Here is a 22,557-nt window from a genome sequence, read left to right on the forward strand (position 1 = left end):
AAAATATGTCTGAGAAACATGGACTGCATGAATACTAGGCTCAGGTTGTATGTGGTCAAAGTGTTGTAATTTGACATCCTCTGAGTTAAGGGAATTAAGGGTCTAAATGATAAAGCTTAAAAATCATTCTGAAATGAGCCAGAGTAAAGTAATGAGGCTTAAGAAACTGATGAGGGTGGGAATAAAGGGTTAGAGACTAGGGAGATTATGTGACCAGAGGATGTGTTAAAAGGACAGTTCTCATCAACTTGGTTCAGAAAAGCTGTTGTTGGGATCAATGATTCTGGTGGCATGGGTTATGAATCACCCATTGATGTAGACTGTGTCGTGATCAGTGAGACAGTGTGTCACTGGGTGATCAAACTATTCCCTGGCCACAGTTTGGCAGCCTCTTTCATAAGGGTGGACAGCTGGTTACTGGTCATGCCCACAAGAAAGTCTGTACAGCAGAGTTGGTAGACCATGTTCATCAAGTACATTACATGTACAAGAACACAGAAATTCAGAATGTGAACTTTTTGTTGCACTGTGAACCAACATTTAGATGATAACTTAGCAAGGGCAAGGAAAATAGAGGTGACTTTTCAATTTATAATTTATATAACAAGAAATATATTTCCATAAATTCAAAACTGTAGTAATAGAACACCATCATTAGAATAGAATGCCTTTTGTTAAATACAGCCAAACAGTTGGGTGAAATAGAAAAGAAGCAAAATAATCAGAAATGTCTTGGGACTAAAATATTACAATGGGAACTGAAAATTAAGAAAAAGTAGATCATGAAAAAATAGAAGGAAAGCTAGACACAATAAGGAAGAGATGAGATGTATTTTATGGACCCCTCAGAAGGTAGGTGATGTGGCTCAAAGAAATTGAAACAAACCTGAGGGAAATTGAAGTAGCAAAGGAATAAACTGGAGAAAGAGAGAGGTTCTGAGCAAAAGTAAAAAGTCTCAAAGGCTTTCAAGAGCAAACAAAGAAAAAGACAGACGCAGTATGGGCAGAAGAAAGGTGTAGGAAAAGAAAACTACAGGATGGAAAGAAAGGAGAAAAGAAAGAATACATAAGTTATTTCATGTGGTCCTGAGTAGATCAAACCATTTAAAAGAAATCAGTTGTCACTTAAAAATAGTATTTACAGAAAGATTCACCATTAAACTAAGATTACTCTGTTTTATGCTTGTATTTTTCATATTGACAGTGTAGTTGTTACAGTATTTGAATCATTCTTATATCTGGAAAAAAATTATCGAAGAATTCTAGTGTAGAATTGTACTCTACAATGTATGATGTTTGGGCCTTTATCAAAGTAGTGAACAATAAATGATACAGGAGATGGCTAGGGAAGTGTTTAAAAGTAGTTGAGGAGATACTGTTTCAGTTTACGTTTTGAGAATAATAGGGATTAGGTACAGTGGTGTATAGCAGAGCAGCCAGGAATATGTTGTAGTGTGAATACTTAAAATAAGAAAGGCACTGCATAAAGAAAGGGAAATAAGAAAGAGTATCAATAAAATTGAGGTGTGATCAAAAATTAATGGGGCTTGTTACATCTTTTTTTTAAAAAATCCTATTGATACTGCTCCGCTCCTGATGCATGTTTGCATTTTCAGCTGTTTTGAATGTGTAGTTTACTGTTGACAGTCGAAAAGGTTGTAATGTTTTCAAATGCTCAGCGAATATTTACTTTTGAAAAAGGTGGCCCAAAGAATTTGTAATAAATTTTGCTTGAAAAATGGAATAAACTACAGCACATTTGAAATGTTGACTGGCTTTTGGTGAATCTACTATGAGTAAGACAAGAGATCACAAGTGGTAGAAATGTTTCAAAGAGGTTTGAGAAGACATTGAAGATGATGGCCACTGTGGATGCCCTATGACCACCCTAGACACCCTAGCACGTCATTTACTGATGACAATGTGGAAGAAGTAAAGAAAATGGTTCTGGAAAATTGCCAAATCACAATTGTAGAGGTTGCTGATGATGTTGGGACATCCGTTGGCTCACGCCAAACAATTTTTTTGGATGTTTCGAGTGTGGAATGTGTAGCAGCAAAGTTTGTTCTGAAAATGTTCAATTTTAACCAAACGTGATGTGTAGATGTCGCTCAGGAACTGCTGAATGAAGCCAACAATAATGCAGAACTTCCAAAGAAGGTTAGAACACTTGACAAAACATGGATATACAGGTATGGTGTCGAAATATGGGTATGACATCGAAACCAAGGCCCAGTCAGCTCAACAGACAGTGCCTAAAGAGGTGAGACCGAAAAAAATTCAGCAAATTTGATCACACATGAATGTTCTTCTCACTGTTTTCTTCAATTACAATGGGACAGTGCATCGTAGGTTCCTTCCTTATGGTTGTACAGTCAATGTACTACCTGAAGTTATGCACCATTTGTGTCAAGCAATCAGAAGAAAACAGAGTTGTGGTAAAACCACTCATGCTAATTGTATCACAATAATGCTGCTGCACACACCTCAATGCTGGTGCATAATTTTTTGGCAAAAGACAAAACTATTATGTGGTTTCAGCCATCATATTCACTGGACATGGCCCTCTGCAACTTCTTTCTATTCTGCAGGCTGAAGAGAACCATGTAAGGACATCGTTTTGTCACCATCGATGAGGTAAATCTGAATTGGTGAAGGAGCTTACCACCATAGTGAAAAGTGAGTTCCAGAAAATGCTTTCAAGATTGGAAAAAATGCTGGCACAATTATATCTGAGGGGGGATTACTTTGAAGGGGACAAAGTTGATGGTCATGGATAGATAAAGATTCTTCAAGGGAAAAACAAACTCCCATTATTGTTTGATCACACCTCATATAGTATGGTGAGGGTTTACGAGTAATTACTGGAAAGAAAAAGTAACCAACATATTATTGGTACGCCATGTGATATCTATACGATTTTGTTGCTCTTCATGATGTGTACGCTGCAGTTGGATATAATTGATCTGTCTGAATGGCCCCATGGCAAAGAAATATGTCAAGACCTGGGATGGGACAAGGCAGGGAGTGGTCGTTGTCGAGTCACATTTGTTTTCTGATTAATAGTTGCAAGAAAATGTGGGTGGGTGACTCAGTTCAGTTCCTTAAAGATCCTGGAATTTGTTTAGGGATACCCAGAGTGTTGCACACACTTGAGCATCAACTTCTACCTTTGAATTTAATGCTAAACATTATGATTTCCTGAAACCAGATGGGTAGGATAATTTATAAGCCAGAGACAGTCTTGAGGATATGTTACATCCAACAGAAACATAACTCCTTAACGCCTCATTAATTGCTGCCCCCCCCCCCCCCTTTCTCTCTCAAACCAGTCCGTGAATTTGATTATTTAACATTCTTATTTGTTGGAGTGACAAACTGTCCTTCGGCGGCAAGATCAAATGGAAAAGTGAAAAATTACAACAGAGCAAAGAACTGAAGAGTGCTTCAGATTTTGATCACACATATGCAGAAAACAGGAAAGGCACAACTTTTATTCTTCCATGGCCACACTTTGACATGACACATATTAGTTGTTGATGTATCACATTATCTACTGTATACTTCCTACTTGTTATCTTAATATAATATTCTAATTTTCTGATTTACTCAGGTTGGCAACATGGCAACAGCAGTAATGGAGCTATATGGGCACAAAGTGGCAATGCTTGCACAGTCAGAACGAACCCTCCAAATGAGTCTTACGGCAGCCTCTTCACATTGCACTCAGCTTCAACACCAGGTTATGCAAGTGAGTATAAACAGTTATTAGAAGGGCATGCTAGAGATTAATGCCTCCACTTTTTTTATTTGAAAACTCTTAAAATGTTTTAAATAAAACAAATACTATTAACATTCTCTGCCTTTATTCTTCATGTCTACATAATTGCAGCCATCTGCTGCGAAAGGGCTCTGAATTGTAGCATGTAGCGTGGCAGTGTGTACTGTAACAATGTTGCTGTGTGAGAAACAGCATACTGTAATCAAGTTTCGAATTTGAAGAGTTAGTCCGCACATGGAGCACCCTCTCCTTCAGCATGAAAATTCCAAACTACACACAAGCTCTACGACATCTGCAACAATTTGACACGTTGGGTTCACTGTTGTCAGTCATCCTCCGTACAGTCCCAACTTGGACCCATCCAATTTGCATCTGTTCCCAAAACTTAAAGAAAACTTCGAGGACTTCACTTTGATCATGATGAAGCAGTGTAAGCAGAGGTGATGTTGTTCCTCTGTCAACAAAGTCAAACCTTCTACAGTGACAGCATCAACAAACTGGACTCTTATTGAGAGAAATGTGTTTGTTACCAGGCTGACTGTTGAGAAATTAATATGTAGATATGAAGAATAAAGAAGTTTATTTAAAAGCTTTAAGAGTTCGTATGAAAAATTTTGAGGCATTATTTTTCAGCATGCTCTTGTTTGTAGAGCTTCCACAATGAGCTATTTTATTAATAACTTTTCCCCCTCTTTTGTGATCTCGGTTGAAGTTTCTGTTGTTCTTACACCTCTCCAAATGAGCTGATTTTAAACTAAGTATTGTATGTAGAAATTTATGTAACTAGCATGTGAACATGTGGACTCTTCACTGGAAATCTGCATACTAAGAATCTCGCATTGATAGTGTGCTGCTGCTGTATACACATAACCTATTTATTTATTGTTAAAAAAGCATGCAAATTCGTCATTGTGCGAATGAATGTATGACATTTGACGTATGACAAACAGCACTCACTTCGCTCCTTACTCTTCCATGTATAAATGATGATAATCTTAACTCAGGATTTTCAGGTACCTATTAAATCCAATGAAAGTTATATAGGCTACAAGGGTGCCAATTTGTTTGGAAAATCAAGAGTCCTCAGGGAAATTGATTTTATTGAAACATTTCAGGGAAATCAATAATATCCAAGAAAAACCAAAAGACTTTATGTGAATTTGAACCCACTATGCACTCTCACATTATAGTATGTGAAGACAATGTGCTTTGAGTTGTCACAGTTGTTATTGCTCAGTGACATCAATCTCCAACCTGAGTAGTGTGAATTAATGTCCATAGGTTCTCAGATTGCCGTGTCTCTTTTCCACTGTTTGACTGCAAGTGTCTTTAGCAAATGGCAAATGAGAATTTTTTAATGTGACTGTGTTTATGAATACCATGGCATTCTGTGTATTTATCTCTGTTAACTTTGGTTAAAACTTAACATAGTGTGAATACTAAAATAAAACATATTGTATATCTAATTTAAGTTTTAACTGCCGGCCGAAGTGGCCGCGCGGTTCTGGCGTTGCAGTCTGGAACCGCGAGACCGCTACGGTCGCAGGTTCGAATCCTGCCTCGGGCATGGATGTGTGTGATGTCCTTAGGTTAGTTAGGTTTAACTAGTTCTAAGTTCTAGGGGACTAATGACCTCAGCAGTTGAGTCCCATAGTGCTCAGAGCCATTTGAACCATTTTTTAAGTTTTAACTGTGCTGCAAAGACTTACAATTGAACATTATTTAAAGTTTTATGTATATCTTATTGTCTATATTAGTTTAACTCCAGATAGTTGTTAATAAGAGATGGTAGAACTCAACAAAATTTATGTTCAATCATAAGCACTAGTGAAATAAAATGTGTTCACATGCAACAAAGAATGGATTGGGGAACTTTTAAACTTTGAGTGGAACAGTGGAGAGTTCACGATGGAATTACAATAATATGAAACAGATAGATCAGTACTCACCACATAGAGGCGACATTGGGTTACCAACACACACAATGAAAAAACTGCTATACATTTATGCTTTTCGAAAAAAAATGTCCTCCTTTCAAAATAGAACACACACATGGCTACCGCTTCTGGGCACTGGGGCTGGACTGCAACTGCATCTGACATGAGCAGTAATCTACTGGGTTTGGTGGCGGGGGTAACGAGGCAGCATAGAATGGGGAGAGGGAGGGATAGAAGGGTAGGTGTTGGGCAATATGCTGTGCTGCCTGTGGAAGCATGCAGACTGAGGTGGGGACAGGATAGACTGCTAGGTGTACTTGAGAAGCTGTTGTGGGGGGATGAAAAGTGGAAAAGAGTGGGATAGAAGGTGTGTGTAGTGCTGGAATGGAAACGAGAAAGGCGATAGACAGGTGGAGGATAGTGATTAATGAAGTTGAGGCCAGTCGGGTTACGGGAATGAAGGATATGTTGTAGCAGGGTGTATATGACATGGGACAACTGGGAGATCCGGGAAAAAACCGGGAATTTTTTCATCCAGCAGAAAACATGGAAAAACCCGAGAATTTTTTGTTTTTTAGTTTTCAGACAAATTTTTGTAATTTTGACTGGTAAGAACTGATACTCTAACAAAGGATATTACTGTATCCCGCTACTGCAGAATAATACTGCAGCATTAAAACATGAACAAGAGAAAAAAAAATGAAAATAAAACTTAAATTGCAAAGGGCCACATAAAATGACAGTGCATGTACAAGCGACTGCCAAAAGCAAAATGTGTCAAAGGCTTTAGGAAGGCTATGCAATGCTTCATAACAACAAATTGCCTCCGTTGAGCATGACATCAAAACTGTTTACATTAAATTCATTTAAGCAGTTACGAGCGTGCTCATGCACACACGCAGTCGAGTCGCGTATCAGTAATACCTTCTCCCGCTGCTGGCTACAGAAATGTCGCTGTTGGCTGTGTAAGCACCTGTAGCAGCAACCAGCCACGTGGGGAACCCGGAAAACTTTTACTGGCACGCTCAAGCTGCCAGATTCATACATGCGCAACAGGCCTGGATCTGGGAGGGGGCAAACCAGGGTATCTGAACCAGGTGGAAAATTTCGGGGAGGGGGGGGGGGGAACTTAATATTCCTGAGGGTAAAAAGAAACCTTGTTTCACAAAGCACCTAGTATCCAGCTATCCAGCGCACATCAGTCTATCGATTATTCATATGATTTTGAAATGCACCCCTGCTGGTTTTTTGACATTTTTGAACACATTCTAAGTTGATTTCTGAATGAATTATAAGTTGATTTTTGAATGCGTGAATAGTGTACGTGATGTCTCTGCCAGGGGAATCCTCGTTGCATCTTGAAATGAACTTTCCTGCAGACAAAACGGGATGGGACTATACGAGCTCAGCGGAATAAAGCCGAACCGGTGAATACCAACTGCTGCTTGTTTATGTGGTTGATTAGATTTGCAAATGTGCAGCGTTATTATAATTACTTGCAAAAGCCGTAGATTCAGACTACCAGAGTGGAAATAAACGACTAATAGGAATAACAGGTAAGAAAGATCATGTATTATCTTCTTAGTGTATCCAAGAAAGTGAAATTCTGACGGAAAATTTTTGGCCAGATTGCTACACTAGACAGGGCCAGTTGTAGTCCCCACGTAGCAGCTGCTTAAGTTCCATTTTTGGAGTAGCATGGAAAATGCTTTGTATGAACACTTAATAACACCTAATCGGAGAATAATTGCTAGATAATTAAACTGGTGATTGTGGCAGGGTTAGTAGAGTTACTGAAGAATGAGATTTCACAGTGGTAGGAATAGTTACAGAATTAGTGATAAGATTGTTTATTAGAATGAGGAAGGAGAAGAAACGGGGACATCACAAATTATGGAAGAATATGAGGATTCCAAATTTATACAAAAATTTCGTTCTACTTCTTTTCGGTCTCGTGCATGAGAAACTGGAGCATACGAGGTGCATTAGAGTTCTAAGGCCTCCGATTTTTTTTCTAATTAACTACTCACCTGAAATCAATGAAACTGGCGTTACTTCTCGACGTAATTGCACTGCAGACGTACACATTTTTCACAACGCTGACGCCATGATTCCATGGCAGCGGCAAAGGCTTCTTTAGGAGTCTGTTTTGACCACTGGAAAATCGCTGAGGCAATAGCAGCACGGCTGGTGAATGTGCGGCCACGGAGAGTGTCTTTCATTGTTGGAAAAAGCCAAAAGTCACTAGGAGCCACGTCAGGTGAGTAGGGAGCAGGAGGAATCACTTCAAAGTTGTTATCACGAAGAAACTGTTGCGTAACGTTAGCTCGATGTGCGGGTGCGTTGTCTTGGTGAAACAGCACACGCGCAGCCCTTCCCGGACGTTTTTGTTGAAGTGCAGGAAGGAATTTGTTCTTCAAAACATTTTTGTAGGATGCACCTACCGTAGTGCCCTTTGGAACGCAATGGGTAAAGATTACGCCCTCGCTGTCCCAGAACATGGACACCATAATTTTTTCAGCACTGGCGGTTACCCGAAATTTTTTGGTGGTGGTGGATCTGTGTGCTTCCATTGAGCTGACTGGTGCTTTGTTTCTGGATTGAAAAATGGCATCCACGTCTCATCCATTGTCACAACCGACGAAAAGAAAGTCCCATTCATGCTGTCGTTGCGCGTCAACATTGCTTGGCAACATGCCACACGGGCAGCCATGTGGTCGTCCGTCAGCATTCGTGGCATCCACCTGGATGACACTTTTCGCATTTTCAGGTTGTCATGCAGGATTGTGTGCACAGAACCCACAGAAATGCCAACTCTGGAGGCGATCTGTTCAACAGTCATTCGGCGATCCCCCAAAACAATTCTCTCCACTTTCTCGATCATGTCGTCAGACCAGCCTGTGTGAGCCCGAGGTTGTTTCGGTTTGTTGTCACACGATGTTCTGCCTTCATTAAACTGTCGCACCCACGAACGCACTTTCGACACATCCATAACTCCATCACCACATGTCTCCTTCAACTGTCGATGAATTTCAATTGGTTTCACACCACGCAAATTCAGAAAACGAATGATTACACGCTGTTCAAGTAAGGAAAACGCCGCCATTTTAAGTATTTAAAACAGTTCTCATTCTCGCCGCTGGCGGTAAAATTCCATCTGCCGTACGGTGCTGCCATCTCTGGGACGTATTGTCAATGAACGCGGCCTCATTTTGAAACAATGCGCATGTTTCTGTCTCTTTCCAGTCCGGAGAAAAAAAATCGGAGGCCTTAGAACTTGAATGCACCTCGTATGAATGAAATGTGAAACTATTTCCTAACAAAGCTTTTTGACTGTAGTAGGCCAAAGAAGTATTTCGTATTGGTGCTTCGTGAGTTATAGTGTCGTACTATAAAAATGGTCATTATTGCCAAAACAGTCTTGCTTATTTGGTGTGTTACAATTGCTGCAATATTAGAAAGGCCTCTTTTGTTTTATCCAGCACACAATGGCAAAATAGATGTAATCAGATTGAGAAACCACACCAGTCTTGGGTTCTATTGTATTAACAGCTTTTTCAGTATTAGACGATGACATTTCGATTTTTCATGTAGCAAAACGTTTGACGAACTTTGATGAGGTAATTGTTTAATTCCACACTATTGGTTAATTTCAACTGTTTGCTGCATTTCAAGTGCACGTTTTCATCTTCTAGCACATACGGCATTCTGCCATAATAAAGAACCAAACATTAGATAATACAGTATTGGTACTTGAAGAAAATCTACGTCCCGAAAACCACACCAAAAAGCTTAATATCATGTCGAGGCCTACGTCATTGGAAATCTGGACATAAGAATGTGTACTTTAAGGCGAACTATGCATTTTATTGTGGTTCACGAAATTCCGATGCTCGTGGAGTATCCTCTGATGTCTTGTTTCTTTTATGACATAATGTAAGAATGATCTTTTAATGTTTTATACGTACGAACATAGGGCTTCCTACGTCACCGTAGCTTCACAAGCGCAGTGACACCTCTTATCTAGCGCTCTCTGGCAACTGCTGATATGAATCTATTTCTAACAGGTCGTGGGAAAATATTGCGAATTGGGGTTCGAAAAGCATTATTGTAAAAGTAAATTTCCTTTTACGCAAGATGAACTATGTGCGGGAATGTACGATGAATTTCTTAAAGCACAGAGCGGTTGCTCTCATTTAAAAATTAACACTTTGATGATGAGCCATTTACAAGAATTTCGAGCCCAGAAGGTCAGAGATTTATGTTGGTATTAAAAATTTTGCTGGTACCGGTGTATTTGTGTGATGTATCTTAAAGTGTAACGTGTGCTAAACAGATCAACATTATATGTGAAAGCTTGGCTTCTCTTGTAGCTTATTAATCTTAGAGACAAATATTATGTGTGAAAGCTTTTCTTTTCTTGTAGCAACACTATGTATATTAACTTAAACCATTAACACTTCCTGTTGGTGGATTTCGAATTTATACTTTCGTAATACGAAAATATGCAGCGTACATATTGCTGCACATCAAAGATATTTCCAAACGTGTTTTTTCCCCTTGAGTTTCGTTTTCTAAAGTGCCGAGAAATTCTACACTGCTGAATAAAACCATATCCATTCAAAGGGTTGATACGTTTAACAGTTCAGACAGAAAGTATACTGTCACTAAACACGAAAAAAGTGTATTTTCACCCGGGGGAACATGTATTTTTAATCGGGAGATCAGAGAAAAATCCAGAACTTTTTTTCCTTGTCCGCGTGTACACCCTGTGTAGAAAGTGTTCTCACTAGTGCAGAAAGGAAAGGGGGAAAAAAACTGGTTTTGGTAGGAAGAATCCATATGGCACAGGCTGTGAAGCACATCGTATTGTGCAGAATGTTCTGCAAGTGGGTGTTAAGTTGTCTCTTGGCCACCATTTGTCCATGACCATTCATCTCATCAGGAAGCTGGTTAGATGTCATGCCCATGTATAAAGTGGCACAGTGACTGCAGTTTGGCATGTAGATCACATAGTTGCTTGCACAGCTCTGCCTTCGAAGGAGTAAGAGATTCCCATCACAGGTGGCAGTGGGAGGAAGTATGGGACAGGTCTTGCATCTTGGCCTATTGCAGGAATATGAGCCATGAGGCAAGGAGTTGGGAGCAGGGATGGAGTAGGGAGGGACAAGGATAATGTGTAAGTTTTGTGGGTAGCGACAGAATACTTTAGGAGGAGCTGGAAGCGTGATTCAGTTTCTGCAGTCCTCGGTGCTACTGAGTCACGACAGAAGAGTGTCCTTGTGTGATCAATCTGTGGGAGATGGTAGATGACAGGAGACAAAGCATGGGAGATGTATTTGTGGACAATGTTTTTGTTCTAAGGGTTAAATTGTTAATAGTCTTGTGCCTGTCTACATTTCAATATCTCCTCTGTGTGGTGAGTAGCAATCTATCCTTTTCGTATTGTTGTTTTGGTTTAGAGATGTTAAGTTGGAAATCCCAAGGAAATCTTTTGATGGAATTAAATTGACACCTTGACCAAACATCAGACTTGTAAAACATGAATGTAAATAGGCATACTTGTCTGTCTTACTGACTGAAATGAAACCACTCTATTGTTTGAATCACATTCAAAACTTGCAAAAAGAAAAAGAAAATCAGTTTAATATACTCAGAAAGTCATGGTAACCTGTGTGTATTTCATGTTGCATTTGATGTACATAATTTTAATGTACATCTATGTCTATATTCTACAAATCACTGTGAAGAACATGGCAGAGGGTACATCTCACTGTACTGGTTATTGGGGCTTTTTTCCCATTCAGTTCAAATGTAACATAGGAAAAATGATAATTTAAACGCCTCTGTGCATGGTGTAATTAATCTAATCTTATCCTCAATACCCCCTTGGAAGCAATATGCAAGTGTTGTATATTCCTAGAGTCATCATTTGAAGTCACTTTTTAAAACTTTGTTAGCAGACTTTCTCAGGATAGCTTCCATCTATCTTTGAGTTTGTGCCAGTTCCATTCTTTCTACATCTCAGTGATACTCTCGCACAGGTCAAACAAACCAGTGACCATTCAAGCTGCCCTTCTCTCTATACTTTCAATATCCCCCGTTAGCTCCATTTGGTACAGGTCCCACACCCTTGAGCAAAATTATAGGATGGGTCACATGAATGATTTGCAAGCAATCTCCCTTGTATATTGTTTGCATTTCTCTAGTGTGCTCCCACTAAACTGATGTCTGCTACCTGTTTTACCCGTGACAGAGCCTTTATGAATGTTCCCCTTCGTGTCTCTACTAAGTGTGACACCCGAGAATTTCTGAGAGTTAACAGGTTCCAACTGTGACGTACTAGGATCACATTCATAGGATACAATGTTTCTTCATTTTAAGAAGTGCACAGTTTTATATTTTTGAACATTTAAAGCAAGCTATCAGTCATTGCACCACTTTGAAATCTTATCAAGGTTTACTGAATTTTTGAACAGCTTTGTTCAGGCTGTATTTGTTGTAGGTAATTGCGTCTGCAAAAAGTCTTAGGTTACAGTTAATATTATCTGCAAGATCATTAATATACAACATGAACAGTAAGGGATCCAATGCTACTTTCCTGAGGTAGACCCGAAGTTATTTCTACATCTGTCAGTGACTCTCCAGCCAAAATAATGTGCTGCATCCTCCCTACAAAGAAATTCTCAATCCATTTACATATTTCGTCTGATACCCCACATGATCGTACTTTTGATGATAGGCTTAAGTGTGGTATTCAGTCAAATACTTTTCAGAAACCGAGAAACACTGCTTCTACCTGGACTGCCTTGATGCATGTGAGAAAAGTACGAGTTACGATTCACATGGTCTGTGTTTACGAAATCCACACTGGTTGACATGGAGGAGATCGTTCTGTTCAAGATATTTCATTATGTTGAGCTCAGAATATGTTCTAAGATTCTACAACAAATGGATGTTAAGAATATTGGACACTAGTTTTGGGGGTCACTTCTGCTGCTCTTCTTTAAACAGATGTGAGCTGTGCTTTCTTCCAACTACTTGGGACTGGCTTATGTTCCATGAATCTACAATATATTATAGTTTCCAGAGAGGCTAAGTCGACCACAAATTTGGTATAGAATCTGGTATGGATTCCATCTGGCCCTGGGGCTTTGTTCAATTTTAGCGATTCATCTGTTCTCAGTGCCACTGACATTGATATATATTTCACACATGTTTTTGGTGGTATAAGAAGTAAGTTAGGACAATATTCCTGTGTTTTAATCATGGGAGGTCCCAAAGAACACTGCATTCATTTATTCATCAACCCTCGGGCGAGTACATGATAAAGAGTTTTGATAAAATCTTAATTAAGAATTAGACCTTAAATTTATATTTAGGATACCACACTGTCATAGACCTCTTCTACCTCATCAACGCAGTCTGTACATGACTCTCAAAGTGTGTGTATGGTAGTTCTCTCACTGCAAGGGATGATTTAGTATAAATCTTTAGGCTAGCATACTTGAAACTATTTTGAGACTTACTATAGTGTAGTCTGTCTATATTACTTCTGTTTCTTTTGCCATAACTGTGGATAGAACTTCTGTAAGTTAAAGTCTCTGGTTGCTGTCTTTATGAGAATAGCTAGGCTTTAATATAAAGGAAAGATAGAGTCAATATTGTTTGTTCTTTGAAATGTGGCTGGTGTAACGCTCTGTTTGGAATGCTTGTAATTGTTCTCCACACAAACACTATTTTGCACCAGAAGAATTGACCCATATGTTATTTCTACAAGTTAAATGAGAGTGGAAGAAAGCATAATAGGATGACTGAAGCTGTTCATTACTAGGACCTGGATTTTAATTACCTAAAAAACAGTGAAATATGCAAGCATTTATGACCTAAAACTTACATAAATATGACCTTAAAAAATAAAATATGACTTAATAGAAGTTTATTTAAAGTATTCTTGTTTGTTTGTTTAATTTTTTATTCACCATAAAGTAATACAAAATTCACTTCTCAAAATATTGTAAGTATAGTTCTTTATTTCTGTAGGGTTTGTGGCTAATTTGCACCTATTTTTTGAATGTCTGAATGTTTTATTTTCAGAACACAAAGTACAGTGAAAAGATCGTCTATTGAAACCGTAAAACAATGTTTTTATTTCTACATAGTATTTAAAGTGTTTCACATTATTTAATACCGTATGTCAAACTTCAGTATCTGCAAAGTTGCACTGGATCACAAAGTGCATTTTCAGGTTTTCCATTGTCAAAGATCTACGGTTGTTGCTGAGGTTAGTTTTGTACCTGGAAAAGCTCCTCTCCACTTCACAAGACGTCACTGGAGCATATTTGAAGGCAGCCAGCTCACAGAGTTCGGCTTTGTTTCAGTATCTTCAAATGTTGTCATTCCCTGAAAGACTGTCACTAATTTTGCACAGTGTAGAATATCCAGGATTCCATTGTAGAACACTTTACCATTTGGTTTTCACTTTGTCAGCCACATGACCACGAGCTCGACCCAACTCACTCTGCACATGTTGCACAGTACTCAGGGCCTCACATAGCTGAGTGCCAACAGCTTCCAGTCATTTGATGGCTTTTGATATCACTGAAAAATTGATGTTGATGTATGCCAAGTTTTGAGACAATGTATCTGTATAAACTTCTTTCACAATTTTGATAGCACTTGATCCATCGCTCTCAAGCTCACAGAAAATTGTCTTTATTTGGATGTAGTTGGTGCAGTAATATTCAGCAGCATTAAGCCAAGAACCGCATTGTATAAGAACAGGTTTAGGTGGGAGGGGCGTTGAAGGTGCTTGTTCCTTGAATTTCTGCACCCGTAGCGGAGCCTTCACATAGATTTTCTTGCCACAGGAAATTAATTTGTCAACATCAGGGTAATTTGATCGCACCTCTTCGGCAACTCAGAGCAACACATGCGCAAGGCAAGTGGCGTACACCATACTGGGGTAGAGAATCTGAAGCCCTTTGGCTGCTTTAGCCATATATGAAGCACCATCTGTTACAAGCAGCAAGACATTGTCTCTTTTCACACCATCTGGCACAGTAGCTTCAGAGAGTTGTCAAACAAAATAGCAATCATCAAATTGTTTACTCTATCGAGAGCTTCGCACGTTAGTAGGAACGTATCTCCAGGGCCATCAACTTCTAGAACACCAACAACAACATTTGCAATATATCGCCCACTAATATCTATAGTTTCATCTATCAACAGCCAGATCTTTTGCTCAGCAGTGGTAATTCTTATTTTGTTGATCACATCGTTGTAGCATACGGATAAATAGTTCTTTGTCAGCGTAGATCATCTGGAACAGGATGTGTTGTGTACTTCTCCAAGAACAGTCTGAAGCATAGATTCTTCAGCTTTTCCAATGGGATGTTGCAGGACACTATCATCTCACACAAATCCTTGCAGAATGATTGCACGGTTGACTATTGACCTGTCTGTTCAAATAACAGAGTTTGCCTGCTGTTATTTTCAGCACTTCATTTCATACAGCTGCTGTGTTTAGTGGTATTACAGTGTTGTTGCACATTAAAGCACTTTTCTGCACTAACTTGAACTTCACACAGTTTACAAAATAATATTTCCCCATCGGTACTAAAGAACTTTTCTCCAAATCCTCGAACATATCCTCGCAACTTCACGCTGTCGGAGCACTTTGTTTAGGCATGTTGAACAAGGCAAAGGCTGTATTCAAACTGGTTACTGAGTACACCTGTGCAACTGCGATGATTATTATGGCAGAAGCCGCATTTGTTGGCTCTAAGAGCGTATTGTCAATTGTGCGCAACAATGTTTTATGTTTGCGAAACAACTGTTGTGGTACATCAGTTTTCTGCTACAGTCCTGAGAAATAAAGCTGTGTACTAATTTATCTGTTTATCGTTCACAATTGCACGTTAAATATTGTCTCGTGAGCGATATATTCATTTTCTTATTTGTGTGTCCCGTAAGATACGAGAAAAACGGTATATGCATTTTTGGCAGAAGTTGACGGAAATATGACCTATATTAAAAGTTAGCCATAATATGACCTATTACCAATATTTGTTGAAATATGACTCTATATGCACAACCAAAATACATTTTTCAACACTAAAAAGCCTAGATTTGTGTATAAATTGTTCTAAAATTCACCCTATAGTTAAAAAAATGACTTGTCATTAAAATCAGGGCTCTATTCATTACTGAGACAGGGTTTTAATTTGCATAATAAGTAAATCGTGTGATAATTCTATGCACAGTTGGCCTGTGTGTGCATCTCATTTTAGTTGTAGGTCCAAAAGTATTCCTAGTAGTCTGGCAGATTCACACTCATTTACCATTTAATTTAATTTGTGGAGATAAAATTGTATTATTTCACTTTTTCTTTTATTTAGTATTAGTTCAATTTTTGTAGCCACTGCCTAGAGATACCCAACATTATCATTGTTTGATTTTCACTTCATCTATTTAAGGAATGGTCATTATGACAGTTGAATTATCAGCATATATTACTGTCATGTAGGACAAAGAACTGTGCAGGTCATTCATGTAGATTAGAAACAGAAAAGTCCCAGGACAGAATCTTGTGGCACTCCTTTAGCAACAGGTAGGGCATTTAATCCACAATTATTTACATTGACAACTATTAGATATCACATGATACAGTGTCAGATGCTTTGCTTAGATCAAGGAGCATAGAACGAACAAAATAATGGCTTTCAAAACATTTAGAAACGCGAGATTTTACAGCTTCAGTGGTACATATACCTAGCCTAAAGCCATACTGCGAAGAAGAGATTAGCTTACTGTTTTCAAAGTAGCTGCAGAGTTGCTCTTTCTCACAATGTTCTACGACCTTTGGTATCAAATAATGGAAAATTCAAGATGGAATAATGACAACATTGTGAAAAGGATAGATTGCTACTCACCATATAGTACAGATGTTGAGTCATAGACAGGCACAACAAAAAGACTGTTAAACAAGTAAATTTTTGCGCGTGCACGCACACACGCACATATACATACACACATACATACATACATTTACACATGTGCCTACAATTGCTATATTCCCAGACCTCTGGAAAGTATTTCCACTTCATTTTTGCAGTGTTCACGTTGAGGCTTCCCGTCAGTTAGGAAACAGTCATGCTCCCATTCGTAGTTGTACGTTCCTGTGAGACAATCATTATAACATGATTAGTTGCCATGTACTTTTGTGAAACCAAGCATCCATTTATGGGGTGGTGAAAAGTCTGTGGTGAACAGAGCGCATACTTACTTTAAGGCTGAAAAACAACAGGGCATGAGCAGATCAACATGACAGCCAGTAAAGAGAACTTCATATCTTATACCACCAGAAAAGAATTGTTGCGGGTGAGAGAAGTTTGCATTAGACAAGTTTACACAGAGTCATAAGAAGGAAAATACATGCTTTCTATGTGGAAAGTCAGTTTATAACAATAGCAGCCATATTGGAAAAGTTGAATACTGGGAGGTGGGAGACTTTCATAATACAAGTGAAAAAACCCTTTGATGCATTGTTTGAAAATTGGGCTACACATACAAAAAGTTCAACAAAAAACCTGTGCGGATGGAAAAAAAACAGAATAGCAAGAAAAAGAGACTGTTTCATGCAGAAACACTAATGAGAGTTGATGTAGTGCAAATCATTCCAGAAAGCCTGCATGTTATGAGAAGAAAATGCTTTGTGCATCAGAAAATGTACGTGATTATCATGGTAAGAGTGGAATGTCTGGAAAGGAAGAATCTAAACACTGACCAATTCTAGAAAAAGGATTAAAATCTGCCTAATTGGGAATGAAGATGGGTTCTTGCAAGATGGTGCTGTATGTTTTATTGCATAAAAATGATGTGCAAATTATAATTCTGAGATGAATGCCAGACACTAAGCAAAGCGGCTTAGGAACATTCTTGACAAAATTACCAGACAGATTTGTATTTGTTTTAGGTCAGGCTGCCTATCAAATAATGATAAATCCAATAGCCATCTACAAAATGAAGAAAGTATTCTACTGTTGAATGGGTGGAGAGCAACAATACAGAGCTCCCATCTAATGACGTATCATATGAGGAACTTACTAGAAGCCCACTGGTACGCCCATGACCACACTTCAGGTGACAAGAATACTTTTGGAAAGTGTATTCTGCTCAGTGGACAAGGATATAAAACGTCTATGATGGCCTGTGGTGCATTGCAATTTCAATGCCATTAGAAGTATTTGGGCCTTTGTCAAGGACAAGGTAAAAAAGGAGAACAAGCATTTTAAGACACGATACTTGTGTCGCACCACTGTGGAAAGTGTTCCCCAAAGTTTCTACAGGAATTCAGTGAGTCATGTACACAAACGTGAAAGTTGTTATGCACACAGAGTTCAGTGACTTGAATAACAAGACCATTGCTGACCTGAGGGAGAGGACTGCAATAGCACCAGTGAGACCTCAGCTAACGAGGAAAGTGATTAAGTTAAGTTTTATTTCATTCATCGTTTTTTCCTGCAAAATTTATTTGAGCTAATCAGTTTTTCATTTATATTAAAATGTACAATACATTTCATGGTTCATGAATTGAGAGCTGCTTGTATATCGAGTGTTCACTTGCAATTTCCCATATTGTTGCACATATATTGCAGCTACTAATGCATTTGCTTTGCAAATTCTTAGCTGACAAACATGAGGAGTGTTAATTAGTAATGACATACAATGTAACCAACAAAAGTTCAAGCTTTACACTTGTGTTTTCTGTGCCACTTTAGCTTCAACAGTAAGCTCAATCACAGCATCTTGCTTTTGGTGTTATAGCAATGAAACAACTAGTCAGAAAATAACAAAAATCTTCCTGCAAATATAACAAGTTTTTATCTTTAAACTATGCAAAGGAAATTTTTCTCTTAAACACAGTTAGTCTTCTACTGTCTTTCACCAAAAAATGCTTCAAAAAGCGTTTTCTCTTAAATACTATCACATATGTTGGCTGCATTTCAATTAAAATGTAATCACTAAATAAAAGTAGACATTTCCTGATTCTGGCAAGGTACAGCTCATTGGTGTTTGTCATGCAATGTAACCAGAATATAAGCTCAAAATCAGAAGTCAGTCATTATGAAATGGATAATAGGAGTAGTAGGAGTTTCTTACACCCACAATACTTCCGTCTATCTCATCGCATGCTCTTCCTTTTCCACCTGTCTATTACCATTCTCCCTCTGCCACCTGCCTCCTACGCATCCCCCTGCCCTCATCTTTTCTTTCTTTGACGATCTCCTCCTCACAACTCTCTCAGTCCATCTCTTCCCCTCCCCCTCCCCCCCACCCCCACCCCCGTCTCTCTCTCTCTCTCTCTCTCTCTCTCTCTCTCTCTCTCTCTCTCTCCCCGTCTACCAGTTACCCCCACAGTACTTCTTCCCAGTAGTATGTGTACCAAAGGAGGCTGAAATTGAGTCAGCAGTTCAGGAGGATGTGTAGGACACTCACACACACACACACACACACACACACACACACACACACACACACACACACGTGTACGTACATACGCAATATGGTACAGACTCAGCCATGTGATATGATCATATGTCCCAAAACATGTTGATAAAATCCTTGTGACCTTGTTAAAACACTGAACAGCACAAATAAGAGGGAAACAGCGTTACATACTTCTAAAGCAGCAGTCGGCAAATGGCAGACCACGGTCCAGATCTGGATGGTGGGAGGTCAAAAACTGACCTGCCAAAAATTTTTTGAAATGATAAATTACATACTCACATTATTTTTAAAAAAATATTTTTCTGTTGATAACAATTCATTTGATTTCCACCCATATAACTTTTTCTAGTTGTGTGTGATTAACTGCTAAGTAATTAGAATTCTTAACGGTTAGTTGTAGATGTATTAAATACATAATTGTTTTGCTGTGCAGCGCAGGAGAGTGCGGTGAAGAGTGAGGGTGGAAGGGAACAAGCTGGCACACCATGTTACGTCGATCCACATAAAAGCTCTGGACACATGAATCCAACCCAAAAATTGTATTTAATGAACAAGGAAATTTTATAAATTGATTTCAGACTCTGGCAACCTCTGAAACCTCAATTAAATCGGAGAAAGCATATACATTTAAACAATATCTTTTTGTGCTCGTAACTCAAACAGTATCTTATATCTATTTTATGAAACTTCAGCCGAGTTCATTCGCCAGTGATGATTGACAATGAAGCAACTCCTTTGCGGTGCAGCTCCTTTGGTGTACAGCAGCAATCACTTTGACACAGAAGTAGCTCCTTTTGCAGTGCATCGGCACTTGCTGTGTGCCAAGAACGTATTTTTATAAAGAACGAATCTAAATAAAATACAAAAATTTTATCGCCACCTCATCAGTAGTTGTTGCGATCTCGTATGGAGGATTTTGTTATTGTCGTGGCTTATAACATTTCTTTGGCATCGACATGGACCCTAAAAAGTGTAAAGTTGATAGTGAAAATAGGAAGTTTTTGACTTAGTAGGCTGAAAAATACTGTTTTACACTGTCTGATAGGCCTGGAGCTCTTCATTTGCCTCATATGTAGCAGAACTGTCACTCTTCTCAAAAGTGCCAATGTAAAGTGACACTATGAAACAACTCATCAGCAATTCCATAAAAAATTTTCTCTGCGTAGTGAAACTCGTCAAGGAAAAACTCTGGGCTTATCTAGCTTCTTAAAAAAGAATCACGGCCTTCCTAGTTAGTTCTGTGAGCGAGAAAGAAAAATCTACAGAAGCAGCAAGGCGTGTATGTTGGTCACACAGTAAACACCGGAAGCCATTTTCAGAACCTGAGATAGTTAAAAAAAAATGTTGGAAGTGACTTTGGCACTTTTTTAAGAGAGAAAGGATGTTGTTGTCACCATTCAAGGTATTCCATTGTTGACAAGTAGTAATACAAGGATAACCAAAACTTTGGCTGCTGACGATAAAAGTAGTTTGATCGAGCTTCTGCAGAAGGTACCTTCGTGCACCATAGAAGTAGATGAATCGTGTGATGTTGATGAACAACAAATGTCTATTTTTGTATATTCAAAGTAAAGAATTTAGGGAAGAATTGCTAACAATATTGTAGTTGAAGGGCAAGACTTGAGGAGAACAATTTATTCAAGACTTTTGATGGCTTCATTACAAAATCAAACATTAGTTATGTTAAAATTGGCTCTCTTTCAACTGAAGGAGTACTGGTGGTCGGTGAAAAGAGGAGGACCAGTAAAGAGAATCAAAGATAAGAATTCTGGGCTACCATCTTTCAGCTCTTTGTGGAAAACTTACTGTGGCTCTGAAAGAAGTAATGAACAGGTTGATAACGTTGATTAATTTTATGAGGCCTTGTTGTGCTCTTCAGCACAGACAGTTCAAAGATTTGCCTTCAGAGTGCGATTCGGCACATCCTGATGTACTGCATTACAACAGTGTTCATTGGCTAACTAAAGGTCAAGTGATTGAATGTTTTGGGCAAATAAAAGAAGTAGTAACATCCTTCCTAGAAAACCTGAATTCACAAGAAGCAAGAAACCATTTGGAGTTTCTAGCAAACGAATGCAGTATGCTAGCTGTGGCTTTCTTGAAAGACATTCTGAAACATTGAAATGTGTGCAATACCAAGTTACAAGGAAATGGGAAATTAATATGTGATCTGATACAAAACGTGTCTTCTTTCCATTGTAAGCTGGATGTCTTTGAAAAATCCATTGCAACTCAAGAATTTTTTCATTTTCCAATGAGTTTTGAATATAAAGATAATTCTGAAATAGACATTTCAGTATTCTCAAGTTTTATGTCAGATCTTAAGAAGGAATTCGCAGCAAGATTCCAAGGCTTTTCAGAGATAGAAAAACTGTCACGATTCTTAAAACTTCCTATTGAAATTCCTCCAGCAGCAGAATGGATGGATGTAGCTGTGAAATTGTGCTCCCTTTCAAAGCCTTCACCCCAAATGAAGATAAATGACTTGCAGGAAGACATTTCCTTGCAAACTTATAAAACGGCATCCATTGAAGAATTTTGGAGTAAATATGTCCCAGAAAAAGACGAAAATTGCAAAAAATGAGCCATATACCATGCTATTACATTTGCTTCTGCACTAATTTGTGAAATTTCATTTTCAAAAATGAATTTTTGGAGAACAAATTTCACTTAAGATTAACACCCGCCCACCTTGAAGACACTGTTTGCATAAGCTGCTCCCCATGTGAACCTAACTTTAAGAAACTGGCTCAAGACAGCAAATGTAATTTCTCTCATTGACTTTTTAATACAAATATGCCTACTCTTGTACTTAGCGAATTATTTAAGAACTAAGAGATGACTCACCAAAAGGCAGAAGTGCCGCGCTGTCGACAGATACACAAACGAAAGGTACAGAGCTTTGCTATCTTTCGGAATGAAGCTACCTCAGGTTTAAGCCAGGGAGGATACAGGAGTGAAGGATGTGCTGTAAGGATAGCTCCCATCTGTGCAGCTCAGAAAAGCTGGTGGTGGTGGTGGTGGTGGTGGTGGTGGTGGTGGTGGTGGTGGTGGGGAGAATCCAGATGGCACAGATTATGAAGCAGCCACTGAAATTTTGCATGTTGTGCTCTGCTGAATGTTGTGCCACTGGGCCGTCTGTCTTGTTTTTGGCAATAGTTTGATGGTGGTCATTCATTCTGGTTGACAGCTACTTGGTTATCATATCTATGGAAAAATGTACAGTGGTTGCAGCAGAAATGGTGCATAACATGGCTGCTTTCACAGGTGGCCCAGTGTCTGATGGGGGAGGATAAGCCTGTGATGGGATGGGAGTAAGAGGTGCTG

General features: G+C 38.8%; 1 protein-coding gene across 1 annotated transcript in view; it reads left to right on the plus strand.

The window, feature by feature from the left end:
* Nucleotides 1–22,557, plus strand: part of LOC126203111 (uncharacterized) — a 175,691-nt gene that overhangs the window by 103,706 nt on the left and 49,428 nt on the right. The window contains exon 9 of the mRNA XM_049937355.1: nucleotides 3,614–3,751. Coding sequence (XP_049793312.1) covers nucleotides 3,614–3,751 — 138 coding nt within the window. The remainder of the gene's footprint in view (nucleotides 1–3,613; nucleotides 3,752–22,557) is intronic.

This window comes from Schistocerca nitens, chromosome 9 (genome assembly GCF_023898315.1).
Source record: "Schistocerca nitens isolate TAMUIC-IGC-003100 chromosome 9, iqSchNite1.1, whole genome shotgun sequence".
Lineage (NCBI taxonomy): Eukaryota > Metazoa > Arthropoda > Insecta > Orthoptera > Acrididae > Schistocerca > Schistocerca nitens.